The sequence below is a fragment of the Neolamprologus brichardi genome, chromosome 6 (assembly GCF_056152115.1).
Source record: "Neolamprologus brichardi isolate AB-2024 chromosome 6, ASM5615211v1, whole genome shotgun sequence".
Taxonomy (NCBI): Eukaryota; Metazoa; Chordata; class Actinopteri; order Cichliformes; family Cichlidae; genus Neolamprologus; species Neolamprologus brichardi.
In genome coordinates, this window is record NC_142109.1 from 5,194,241 (window position 1) to 5,208,312 (window position 14,072).

Here is a 14,072-nt window from a genome sequence, read left to right on the forward strand (position 1 = left end):
GCATTCATGATTCGATCATTTGATTCACTGTGGTGGAGTAGGGATGCATCTAAAAGCTGCAGGACCGTAGCTCTCGAGAACTGGAGTTGCAGACCCCTGATTTAGACCCATCCAAACAAAATACTAATAGTATAACGGGCTACATCTAACAGCTGGCATTTATTTAAAAAAAAAAAAAGACAAAGAAAAGATGTTAGTGGATCAAACCACAGACATGAAGCAAAGTACTTTAATCGCCAAGTGCTCAGAGCAACAAACATGAACTGCTATTATGTAATAGACATCAGTGGTACAATATTAAAAACATTAATTAGCATTGTCAGCCGTGTGAGTCCTTCCTCTGTTATTCTCCACCTCTTTTTGTTGTACGATGGGATGTTGTAGCTAACTGAAAACCATCTCTTCTATTGTGGGCAAAAGGCACTTTACATTTCTTTTTTCGCATTCACGAATCAAACTGTCGCTTTTTCTCCAGCTTTAAGACCATTTAAAGGATCGACAGCGTAGTACAGTGTCTCCGTGTGCGGTATTGTTTGTGTGTACTTCTAGGGTAATAACAGCCCTGCCAGGATGCCAAGCATGCACTGTATTCTATCTCGTACCTGTCCAAGGTTGTCAAAGTTGTATTTGTGGTGAACCCATCGATAGTTGGCAGCCAGGCAGTCAGATTTATTGGTGATATTCTTCACATCGAGACCCACACAGTAGTAGAACTTTCCTTTGAAAAGCTTTGAAGGAAAACAGACACAGGCAGAGGCAGATGAAGATAAATCACGACAGAGCAATGAAAAAAAACCCATAGCCACTTCTTTCACTCGGTTTTTGAAGTCATTTCACAATTAGTGTTTGTAACTAGTGCATAGATGGAGCTTTATTGACGACTCCATGAGCGCTTGATATCAACATTGTGGTTTTCCTCCCGAGAAAAGACGTTTTTAACTCTCACTCACACTGAACATCAAAGAGGGATGTGGGTAAAAGAATACATAACAGCAGATGCAGAGAGAATGACATGAAATGAAGTGTGCAATAGCAGGGTGGGATTGACAACCAGGTGCAAAAGAAAATATGAAAATATAAAAGAGCCAGCTGTACATTTTCCATACTTGCAAACTTGCTTGTAGAGTTAAAAAGATAAACTAGATTTTGTGATGATATTCCCTGACTGATTTAAAAAAAAAAAAAAAGCAAGGCAGAAGATGTTAGGTGGAGGGCAACTTGGACTTGGACACAAATACGTTTACCTGAACACCAAGGATGCCAAAGATGATGAAAAAGGCACAGCAGATGAGGACAATGTTGCCGATGGGCTTGAGGGACGTGATTAGGGTCTCAACCACCAGCTTCAGTCCTGGAGCTCTGCTGATCACCCTGTAGGACAAACAGGTGGAGAGGATGGAAAGATGAAGAATGAAGGAGGAAAAACAACAAACAGCATCTTTTAGAAGCGAAAGTAAAAAGAAAAAGAACAACGTGACTTCAGAGCTTTTGTCTAAAACACTGCGGTCATTTCAGTCACTTTTCTTTATGCTGGCATCCCAAAAACTGCCAATAACCTATTTTGTTATCTCAAGAAAACAGATTAATTTAACTCACCAGCTGACAAAAGAAAATTAAAACAAGAATAAAGGTCTGATTTCTCAATTTAATTTCTCCCAAGGAGATAATTTCGGTTTTCTCAGGATCCGGGGATAATTATGGAGAAGCCATTAATATCTTAGTCTGTTTATCTGGTTATCCATGAAGCTATCCAACAGTTTCACTGAGATGCTGCCATTAATCTGACATTCTAGCAAACATCAGCTGCTGAAGTTGATTCCTGCACTGTGCACCACTTTTCCATGTTCAGAATTACAGATCCATTTATAAAACACTTGACTTCACTTTTATTTATCATCCGTCCTAATATATGAATCTGCACGGAGGTGTGGAGAGCAGTCAGAGAGAGACAGTTTATTTCAGTGGTAACAGTAGAACACTTTACTGCTGATAGGGGGAGGCCGTTTCATTAATCCACTGTCCTGTGTGAGAATGACTGCACCTGTGTTGTCCAGAGTGCTACGGCTGATACATTAACTGTTTTATGGTTTGCAAATATGAGCAAGTTCAGAAGGAACTGAATTCATGCCAGGGTCTTTGATAAAGTGAATTAGTGATGAGTTACACTTGTGCATGAATCTTAACCTTCACCAGTGTATGAATGTGAGAGTGAATGAATAGTGGTATTGTAAAGCGCTTTGAGGGGTCCCGAAAAGCGCTATAAAATGCAATCCATTATTATTATTATTATTATTAATCATGAATAATAGCCAAATCTTCTCTCTCTCTCTGATACATATTAGTGCTGTCAATAGATTAAAAAAAATAACTAAAATTTTTCAATTTTCTGTAATTAATCGCGATTAATCGCAATTACTTGATCAATAGCCATTTTTTCAACTTTATATTTAAGCTTGTAACTGACATTAATGCAATATAATGAAGTAAATGGAGAAAAAACACAAAGAAAGTATGCTTACATTCAAAGAGAATTTTAATAGTTTTCTTCAATCTTTTAGCACAGGTTCTCTGTGAAATACAACTTTTTAAATGGTAAATGAACTGGTTCTTTTATAGCGCTTTTCTACTCTGAGCACTCAAAGTGTTTTATACAACTAATTCATTCACCCAATCACACAAGCACTTTTTCTAAACTGTTTAGTCTGACTGTTAGTAGCTGACCTGCTCTACCACCTGAGCTACAGCCCCCCCCAAATTACCTATTAGTATATAGGTTTAATAAACCTATATACTAATAGGTAAGTATATACTTACCTACATTCAGCTCACATGCTTTGCAATGTGCATTTATCATCTTCCAAATTTAGTTGATTGGTTCAGCTGCCCGTCACTACCAGATCAACTGCCCATTTGCACATGTGCGAAGGTAACTCGTTTACAGGAACATTTCAGGGATTTCGAGTCATTCTGCACTCCAGGTGCGTTAACTGCACTACTGCAGTTAACATATATATATATATATATATATAATATATATATATATATTCCTAGGACTGCACTGTTACCTTTACATTCCACATCTTCTCCAGCTCTTCTCTGGGCCCTTCGTATTTCTCCAGCTTCTTGTGTTCCTTCTTCCTGATGTTGTTGTCATTCAGTATAGCTACGTCTTTCACTACGGCCATGTTCTTCTGTTGTGCACCACTACTATGTCTGGTTAGCCATCACCAATTTGTCCATCTGTATCTGGAAATCCCACAGGATCTTAGCTCGGTCATTCTCCGCCACCCTTGGGACAACTGGGACTTGATAACCAATCTCAGATGGGGGTGATGATATCTCCCCTCGGACCTGTCGCCCTGAGTCCCCCTTGCTGCAGCATTTGTGTTGTACCTCTTACTTTATCAGTTTCTCAGATCACTAATTAGGATTTTTTTCCCACTCTTTTTATAGCATTTCTCAGTCCTGAGTCTGAGATGTAGCTCTTGTTTTTTTGCAGCTTTCTCACACTGCTTCCTCGTGGTGAATCGTTCTTGCAGTAAAATGATGGAAAAGTGCTTGTGTGACTGGGTGATGGAAATGATTCCAAATTATTTGGAAATGGTCTCACAACCGTTCCTAGATACAGTCCCTTTTTATGAACAATGTTGATCAGGTTTAATGTTTCAGGTAAAGCTACCTAATCATAAGCTAACTAAGCTAAGTGAGTATTATTGATCTTCATATTGCAAATATTTTCCTAAACTGTCCTTTTCCTTTTTAGAAACCATCTTGATGGGGCATGCAGAGGGGAAATGTGAACAAATGACTGAAAGTCCTTCAAACCTGAGAGGACGGAGTGTCCTGAGCAACCTGAGCACACGGAGAACCCCGAGGATCTTAGCCCCACCCGCCATGGACACTACGATGTCAATCAGAGACACGAAGACCAAGAAACCATCTAGAATGTTCCAGCTGCTTCTCAGATAGGCAGTTTCCCCCAAATACAGACCCATAGACACCACCTGGGGAGATGAAGGGAGAAATGATGAGGAAATGATGAGAAAATGCAGAAGTGAGCAGATGTACACAGGCACACACGCTCTTTGATATTCAAATTGCTTACTTAGCTTCTCAAACAGGTATTTCATTTCATATTGGACAGGAGAAGAGACTTAAAAAAATAAAGCAGTTGGTATATAAGCGAAACTATGGTTAGAAGGGACACAAGGAAAGAAATAAAAGGCAGTTATTAAAAGAAGACCAGGCAGAAATCATGAGCATACTTCAAAATAGGAGTAGGATAAAGATTCCATAATGAAAAGAAAACCCTATTTGTTTGTGCCGTTAATCAGCTTTCATGTCGACACTGAATCTTGCTGACCACTGTGACTGGAGCAAAAGTCTATGAATAAAACTTGAGGAAAACAGTTTACAATTTCATTTAGATGTAGAGTAGTCTGCACTGCTGACAGTGCAATGTGCTACTTCAGCAGTCTGGCCAAAGCTTCTTATGTCAGGCACTTCCACATTGCGGCTTTAACTGCGCGGACACAGAAGCCCAAACATAAACAAGAGATGTTCGTCAAAATAGAGGTATGACGAGGTATGCAGTTGTTTTTTCTGGTTGATTGTTCTATCAACTTCTAGTTACAGCGAGATGGGAACTCACAGTCGTGGAAAAACTCCTGAACTACAAAGAAAAGAAATGAGTGAGGTGGGTGGGGAAGATCAAGAATCTTGAATAAACTGTGTGAAAACTAACAGCTGGTGGAATGAAAGACAGACATAAGGGCACAAGTGAAAAGCCCCTGAAGTGGCTCAAAAAGACATTTGGAAAGTTTGGGGGAGAAAAAAAGAGTTGACTTTCAAAGAAAAGTTGCGTGGCAGATGGGTGTAAGCCACATCATTTGACACCTGTCAAAAGCTTTCATGGGATGGAGCAACTTTGGTGTTGCTGTCATTTCACAGCAAAACATGCAAGACGCAGAAAATATCACTGGAGCCGGATTCCGGAACGTTTTTTCACTATATTCTGTATCAAGTAAAGTCTTTCAGGCAGAGCATTTATTTTACTGTTTTACTACGTTGATCACTGTAGGACAAACAACTCCGGCTGCTTATCTCAGCTGTCAATATGTGTCCACACCACATCAAGTTATCGGCGCTTACAAACATTTTTTCTGGTCAGTCGGTGCTGTTTTTGCCACTATTAGCTGTGAAGAATGGGTCACTTTTAAAGCCAGGCTCAAGTGGCTTCACCAGGACTTTAAATTTCTGGCATTTTTGTGGTGGCATCATTTTCTGCCTCAAAATAAATAAATAAATACGTTTAAAAAAGAAGAAGAAGAAACTTAGTGTCACTCAGGACAAAAAAAATGGTAGTTTGACAGTTTTACACCACCAGCCTATCATAGCTGTGTCCAACAAGAATCCTTTAATTATTACTTGTTATTACTTATTATTTGTTATTATTATTACTTGTTACTTTTACATACACAATATGTAAAAATTGTGTATGTTTCTGTTCTGTGTCTTGTGTACTGTTTCTTTGTATATGTGTCTTTCTTGCTGCTGTTACACCCAAATTTCCCCTTGTGGGACAATTAAAGGATTATTCTATTCTGTTTTGGCTGGAGCATCACATCTAGGGATGGGTACCGGTATCCGGTGCCACGATGGCACCGGTTCTGACATAAACGGTAGTAACCAGACCGAAAAGCAGCGCACATTTCGGTGCTGTTTTTTCCTGAGATGTCATACACTTTGGATTCTAGCCAATCATTTTACCTTTCCGAGGATAGTAGGCGGGTCCAGGTACGTACGTTCTTTTAGAGCAGAGCTACAGATAAAAATGCCCAAAGCGAGGCGGGCAAAAGTCTGGCTGTAGTTCACAGCAAAAGATGCAAACTCAGCAGCCTGCAACAAGTGCTTTAAGGTGATACTGTGCAAAGGAGGAAACACCTCGAATCTGATGAAACACCTGGCGACGCATAGCGTTTTTTTTAAAAGCCAAGAAATGCACTGTATTTGATAGCTTGCTGCGAGACCTCACACCGTACACATCTACTGCGGGTGTGGTGCCTGTTATCGGACCCGGAGTTAGCAACATCCCCCAAAAACCCGAAGAGGAGAGTCCTGGCCCCTAGCCCTGCCAGTGTAGCAGAAATGATGAGGATGATGATGGCAGCAGCAGCTGTTCTTCTCTGCGTGAGTAGCTTAATGTTGTTCGTGTGTAATTTACGTTGAGTAGGCTAACCACGGTATTACATTAATGCATGTAAGGTGAACTAGCAAACATCATCATAGCTACATGCGGCTGTCTTCTTGTTTGATGGCAGATACTCCCTTCACCCTGGCCAAAAAGGCTAAAATGACCAAAGAAAAAGTGGAAAACAGTTAAACATGAGAGGTTTTTGGACAAAGTTTGTTTTTTTTCCATTGTTTAAGCACCGGTTCAAGCATCGTTTAAGCACCGGCACCGTTTCAAAAGTACCGGTTTGGTACTGGTATCAGATAAAACCTAAACGATACCCATCCCTAGTCACATCAGTACATTACATGCAGCTTCATCTCTTTTTAGTTCATTTTTAGGGCTTTTTCTCACTTTTATAAGACCTGGGCTGCTGGACTTGGCCTTGTGGCATGTGGTCACCTGCTTAACCACTGAGTGAAACCAGAGCCCTAATTGGCACCTTTAAAATTCACCATTACACAAACTCAAATGAGAAAAACAAAACAAGAAACACACTAAATAAAAATATAGGAAGCCCGTCCTTCAGCTAACGTGGTGTAAATCATGACTGTGAATATATATTTTGGGGATTAACACAGATGAGATATGTACAGCAATAAGTTGGTCATGTCCTCTGTGCTCGGTCTATGTTAATGCTTTGAGAATTACAAAACAACTGTTGTAGTATTAATAGCAGCCAGCAACACTGAGGCCCCCGTGGGACTACTGGAGTGCTGTGGACCTGCCATTAAGCAGATTAAATACGATAATAAAAATGATAGTAGGTTTATTGTCAAAGCATACTTGTCTCCTCTCACGGCTGTTATCCAGCTCACAGCTTTACAGTAAATTCATTTCTTATTTACACTCAAATTTCAATTGAAATTTAGCTGAAAACGCTGTAATTGTTGCTACAGCGTTTTTTAAATGGATTGTTTAAAAAGGAAGCTCTGATCACACCTACAGGAGCTGCTCACACACAGAAACCCGGGTCATGAAGCCCCCAGTGCACATTTTCTGTGCTGACACTCACAGAATCAGAAACCCTTTAAACAGAGAGCCGGTCTGGAGTTTCAGTACTGGGGTAACTGGGATCTAACAGCTGTATTAGCCTGTCATGGCCTTAATAACTCTATTTAGACCAAACTTGGATTTGAGCCACAGTAAAAACACAAAATACTTTAACCATAATGATAAGCTGAGCATAGTTTTAGTACACTATTTCACACTTTAGCCGTCCCATACTGCAAACCAGCTCCTCCTCTAATGGAGTGTTTGACAGAGACACTGCTGCCTGCTCTGTTCTTGCGCTCTCTTAGGCTTTCCACAAGTGTACGTGAAACAATGAGGAGTTCCCCAGAGCCATCCCACTGAATACAGTCTTCTTTTAGAAATACTTTTCCTGACTTGGCCCTTCAAATTGAAGTCATGTGCCAGCGCACATTAACAAGTTAAATGACTTATTTCCAGTTTTTCTGAAGCTTTATTTATTTATTTAAAAAAAAAACATTTTTTGGGGGAAATAGTACTCAGGTCCCCTGATACAGAACGCTCACATGCTGTTTTGTGCAACTCCTCGTTTCTCTGAATTTTCAGTGATGGGGGTGTAGAGTGCAAAGACCCACAGGAACACAATAATTGCTACATTAATGGGAAAAATAGCAAGTTGAAATGAACCTGAAATTGCCTTTAATCCTTCCTGGCTGTGCATGTCTCAGTCCACCTTTCAAACTGAAGGATGTTTGGCGCTAACATTAGTCTGCTGCTACCAAAAAGAAGAACAACTTAAGAGTCCTAATGGAAGGAGTTCTGACAAGCAAATGCTGTAAAGATGCTGGAGAGCACTTTAGTAAATGGCATTCATTGTGCCTAGACTTGAGATAGAGACATATAGAGAGTCTTATGTCAGGATATAGCTCAGAAAAACTTGCTGAGTAATGCTACTTAGAGCTAAGAAGTCTGCCTGTTTTGACAGAGTTTCTTTCAGCCTTTGTTAGTGAGCTGCTAAGAAAGTGTTACGAAGCGGCTCTGAAAGAAAAAAAATTGCTAATGTGTAGCATCAGCTTGAAGCTTGATGCTGTTCAGTTCATGATGGCCTCAGAGCTGGATGTGCTGGGAGAAGCAAAAAATAAATAAAAGAAAAAAAAGAAAAATCAATCAAAAGGGGAAATTGTAAGAAATATGAACCGTTGCAATGAGAAAAACAAAACAAAAACGCAGTGACTTTAAATTGAATATATAAAAATAAATCATTCCTATAGTAGTTTACAGAATTACAGCTGATTCTTACACTGGGTTAAAGAAGGGATTAGTTATGCAAGCACAATTTATATTAAAGGTAAGGTTTTTTAAAAAAACGATGTCAGTGTCATAAATCCTTCCTGGAGTAATGAAAACACAGTCCTCTGTGTGTGTGTGTGTGTATGCGAGATAGGGACAGGAACTGGGAGGGCGAAAGATAACAGATGTACCCCTGTTTCTAATCAGAGTCTGATGTTCAAGGTCAGGCTCGCCGTGTGCAGGTAACAGTGTTTACACTGATTGCTACTACTCATGTATGGGCTGTGCGCAAGTGTGTGAGTATGCGTGCGGACAGGAGATGAGAGCGGGTCGCGTGTGTGATGGGGCGTGTTTAGAAAAAGAAACTGTAATTAGTGTGGTTGCTTAATTAGAGCTCCTCTGAGAGAGATCAGACTGACCAGACTGAAACAACAGATTAGACAGCAACAGGAGGGGTGGGAAAGAGAAACGGAGAAAAGATGACAGGAGGGTGAGACAGAAAAGGACAAGACAGTCTAATGTGACGTTTTGCTCAAATAATTATAAAAAGAAAAAGCAAACAGCACTACAGGAAATCTTTTTTTCCCTCTAAGTAAGCATTAACGGAAATGCAAAGACAGAAAAAAACTGTCAAAAGAGGAAAGAAGACGGAGGTGAAGACTTTCCCCAAAGATTTCCATAACAATCAGACGTCACCCATCCAACGCTGGCAGGAACAAACAGTTTAACCAGAGCGACAAAACAATAAACAGCATTTACACTATATGGGAATGCAACTGAATAAATAAGTCTGTAAAAGGCAGGTTTGTCTGCTGAGATAAGTAAACACAGGTCTGCTCAATATGGTGACGCTTATAGTTATAGTTCATAGCTGTTATAAATGGCCATGCGCCAAGACGATGTGGAAAAGTGTTTGTGTTGTTCTTCTCACTTTCATTTTCTTAAAGTAAACTATGTGCTCAGACAGAATAAACACTGCTACACATACATCAAGGAATACAAACTACATCTGAAATAAATCTTATGTATCCAACAAATACATCCATTCGCTTCCGCTTATCCTTTGTCAGGGTCGCGGGGGGCGCTGGTGCCTATCCCAGCTGTCATAGGGCGAGAGGCGGGGTACACCCTGGACAGGTCGCCAGTCTGTCAGTCACACTCACATTCACTCGCACATTCACACCTAGAGGTAATTTGGATTACCCAATTAACCTATCCCCACAAGTTGCATGTCTTTGGACGGTGGGAGGAAGCCGGAGTACCCGGAGGGAACCCACACAAACACGGGGAGAACATGCAAACTCCACACAGAAAGACCCCGGCCTGATGTTGGAATTGAACTCAGGACCTCCTTGCTGTGCGGCAGCTGAACAATAATGTTATGTGATCTTCAGAGACTAGTTCCCTGATTTATGACAATCCAAAGGGCAAAAGACAAACTCTAGCAGTCAAACCTGAGTACTGAGTATTTCTTCTTCAATCACCTTTCTCACTCACTATGTGTTAATACAGCGATCCCGGTCCGTGAGTCTTTGGTACCGGGAGAGTTGAGGCTCGTGTGTGAAATTTATGTTTTTGCGGAGTTATTTTTTTTATCGTTTTTAATGTTAACTCGGTTTCCCTGGGTCTTTTTCCATGTGTTATGAATAAATCTTCTTTTTTTTGGTACAGGTACTTATTTTGTTGTATTTATCTGCCACACCTTAAAGGTTAGTGAAAATATTGTTGGAAATAAACCAGTCCATGGTGCAAAAAAGGTTGGGGACTGCTGTGTTAACAGACCTCTCTGCATTGAATCATATCTGTTATTAATCTCTGTCTCTCCTCCACAGCATGTCTTTTATCCTGTCTTCCTTCTCTCACCCCAACCGGTCGCAGCAGATGGCCGCCCCTCCCTGAGCCTGGTTCTGCCGGAGGTTTCTTCCTTTTAAAAGGGAGTTTTTCCTTCCCAGTGTCGTCAAAGTGCTTGCTCATAGGGGGTCATATGATTGTTGGGTTTTTCTCTGTATGTATTATTATAGGTCTACCTTACAATATCTATCTATCTATCTATCTGACCCTGAATGGATTACAGAAAATCCAAATGCAAAATAAAGCCAAACTTGTCTACATAACTCTTATTTTTCAGTCATTGTGCTATGTAGTGTAAACAAACACTGTTAAACACATATGCTATCCGTGAGAGGCAACACTCGCCTCTCCATCATCAAAACACTAAAAGATGGAAGATCTATTTGGGAAAAATGGTGTTCCAAGGTGCAGCCAGGCTGTTCTGGCGACATGTGCAACGTGAAGATTTCACATGCTGCCAGAACAGCAGCTGTCTTCATTAGTATTTCAAAGTATTTGGAAAAGGAAAATGAGCAAGCTCATAACACATTTGAGAGTACAAATAAGCAGCACATGGAAAGACAAAAATAAAGCTCCACTAATTAAATTACAAAGGAAGGCCCTGAATTTGAAATTAATCAAATGAATGTCACACAGAAGATAAAGAAACTGAAGAGTGGAGATTTGAACGAAGGAATGGAAGTTAAAAAAAGAAAGAAAAAAACTTGAAGATGTACGACACATAACAGCGAGTGCAGCTCAATCTGGGGCAGCTGCATAAATGTGCACATGTGAACTCTGCGCTGCTACAGCAATGAGATGATCTCCACATCATTGTGCTGCACATGCCCTCTTTATCCCTGGTAATAAATAAATCACTACAGGATTTCTACCATTGCGGAAAAGGCCTGAAGACACATGGGCCTCAATAATGGATGATGCCATGTCTTCTGGACAGCAGATCAGTGGATTAAAAAGATAATGCGTATGTGCACTGGTTGATTGGAAGGCCAGGAGCAGCTAAAGGATAGCTTAAGAGTGATAGCCTTCTAACTAACTTCATTATCTGGATGTGCATCGCTAATGGGGCATGTGCAACTGATTAATACGTAGGTTGCAGAAAGAGGTAGGAAAGGAAGGTAAAGATTGATTTTTTAAGACAAAAGTAGAAGAAAGAATCCACAGATGAGACAAATGTTTTAAAAAAGAATACAAGGTGGACAGTAGCATGGAAATGAGATGAAAGACGAATGATTTTGGTGAGAAAGGAGACGAGAAGATTTCAGGAAGAGGGAAAGACAAGCAGAATAATAGAGATGGACTGAAAGAAAGAGGAGAGACTGGATAGGATGTCAAAGAAGGAAACCGAGATATGTAAGGAAGGCATAAAAGAGCAAAAGGGATTTTACCTTGAGAGTCATCTCCCCAACGAAGATGGCAGTAAAGATGTAGTTGGAAATGGTAAGAAACAGTCTTTCCTGCAACAAAAGGGGCACAAAAAATCAAGGAGAAACTGTTTGATTTATTAGAAAAGAAGAGAATGATTAAGAGAGACAAAGCAGAGGTGGCAGATTAAAGCCAGAAAAAGCCGTTTCAGAAATGATGACTTTGGCTTGAGTGAGAAGCTTTTAAGAAGGACACGAGCGAATCAATGTTTGTCACTGATCGCATTAGTCAGGGTTTTGTTAACATTCAATCAAAATTAAATGCCAAACAAGTAAGAGTTGCTGTACTTTAATTCGAAAGTTTTCATTTCACTTGATCACTTTCCTTGCAAAGGGCTCACTGTTCAATAATTCAGTGTTGCTTAATTATAGGAGGTGGCTTGAGGCCAGAATGCAGTAAGAACTTAAAGTAAGAGGGATTCTGATACTGATTCTTCTATATTTAAATGCTTATTGTCAACGAAGGAGTGAAAGGTATTTTTTACCTGGATGGTAACAATTCCCCTGCTTTATTTGTAAGCGAGCAGTCTCTCATTTTTATGACGGTTTCATTTCAATGGAACCCTAACCCTAAGTCCCACACTACATAAAGTTACACATCCCTATGGTGAAGCACGGAGGAGGAATCATTATGCTTTGGGCCTGTTTTTCTGATAAGGGTACAAAATGATTTCACTGCACTGAGGGTCCAAGTGCCATAAAATCCTGGATGAGAACTGGCTGCTCTCAGCCACAACATTAACGCTAGACTGTAGATAGATCTTCCAGCATGACCTAAAACACACCACCCCAGCAACAAAGAAGCAGCACGCTAAGGTCAAAAACCTAAATGATTTAGAGAGTTCTGTAAAGAGGAGTGGGCCATCCTCAGATGCTTCAAATCTGGTGACCAACTACAAGAAATGTGTTACTGCTGTGCTTGCTAACAACGTCTCTCCACCAAGCACAAGTCATGTTTTGTTCTGGGATCAAATACTTCTTTCACTCAATGACATGCAAATCGTTTAAGAATTTCTATGTAAAGTATCTTTTTCTGCATTTTTGGTTGATCTGTCTCTCTCCATTAAAATGAAACAACCACATGCACATATAAATCTACAGACACACACATACACAGCATGCTTCTTGCTCTGTTTAGTACATGTTGAGTAGTAGTATTTTGAAATATCCAACATGAATTCAAAGCGATTCCTCTTACCAGGCTACCTTGAAGAATCTTTGGCCTCTCCAGAGCCACTGTGATGCAATTGAGGAATATGAAGGCCAGCACCACGTAGTCAAAGAGTTTATGGGCAATAATAGATTGGCAGAGCAGTCTGAACCTAACAAAAGGAAAGAAAAGTTTGTGTTCCTTTGTTAACATATGTCACATATAAGAAATCCCAAAGGAAATTATTTTATGAGTGAAAGAAAACACAATTTTATCTTTTTGCAGTATTTCATGTGATGCAAATCTAGCAAGAGAACTCATCCATAACACAATTTCATCACATTGAAATCATCTGGGGTTTTTTTCATTGGTCAACATCTTAACCCTCATAAAAAGCTGCAAAGTTCCTTCCAACTACTACGGATCTTATTAACCAGTGTAGGTTATTTTTTATGTAGATATATTAGCGTGAATGAAACTAGAATGAAGAACAAAGTAAAAAAATAAGTTTGGCCTCATGATCTGGGGGAAAATACCAGGAGTTACCAGACTTTATAGTAGTTATTTAGCACTAGTTCACTTGTTATATCTTCAGTATCTTGAGTACTAGCAGTTGTTTAATTAGCCTGACCAGTATTCAGGGGACTTGCACTGCACATTTGTTTGACAAGTATTTGCAAGACAAAAAGGGTACAGGAAGGGTGCCGGGTTGTCAAACTGTCAGCTTTAGAACCAGTAAAGAAAACACCCAATCTCACGTCATCTGCATGCTCTGATGGGAACTGAATACACCGACTGCTGCACTCGTGCTCTTGGCGAGGAGATCGATGTGCTAATCTGAATGCTTTTCCTCAAGACCTGGCAACTCTGTCTCTTTATCTATTGATTCAAATCTGGCAACTCTGTCCCCCCGGTATTGATCATCACCAGCGGCTGCGTTGGCGTAAGCACTTACCCTACCTGAGACACAACTTTTAATGTTGGTTTCTTTCTCCTTCAGTATGTTTGCCTCTATTGCTTGTTAGAGCGAACACAAATGATCTTGACAACACATATGCACTCACACACATACACACGCTTACACGCTCCCACACGGACATATGCAAAGTCATCCAAACACATGTACAACCAAGCAACAAGACTTTACCGGCGA

General features: G+C 40.2%; 1 protein-coding gene across 1 annotated transcript in view; it reads right to left on the reverse strand.

The window, feature by feature from the left end:
- The window catches only part of LOC102785341 (voltage-dependent T-type calcium channel subunit alpha-1I-like), a 180,833-nt gene that overhangs the window by 60,170 nt on the left and 106,591 nt on the right, over window positions 1-14,072 (reverse strand). The window contains exons 18-22 of the mRNA XM_087841530.1: window positions 12,968-13,091; window positions 11,734-11,802; window positions 3,826-4,004; window positions 1,245-1,371; window positions 603-728 (exon numbers count right to left, since the gene is read on the reverse strand). Of these exons, the coding sequence (XP_087697656.1) occupies window positions 603-728; window positions 1,245-1,371; window positions 3,826-4,004; window positions 11,734-11,802; window positions 12,968-13,091 (625 nt within the window). The remainder of the gene's footprint in view (window positions 1-602; window positions 729-1,244; window positions 1,372-3,825; window positions 4,005-11,733; window positions 11,803-12,967; window positions 13,092-14,072) is intronic.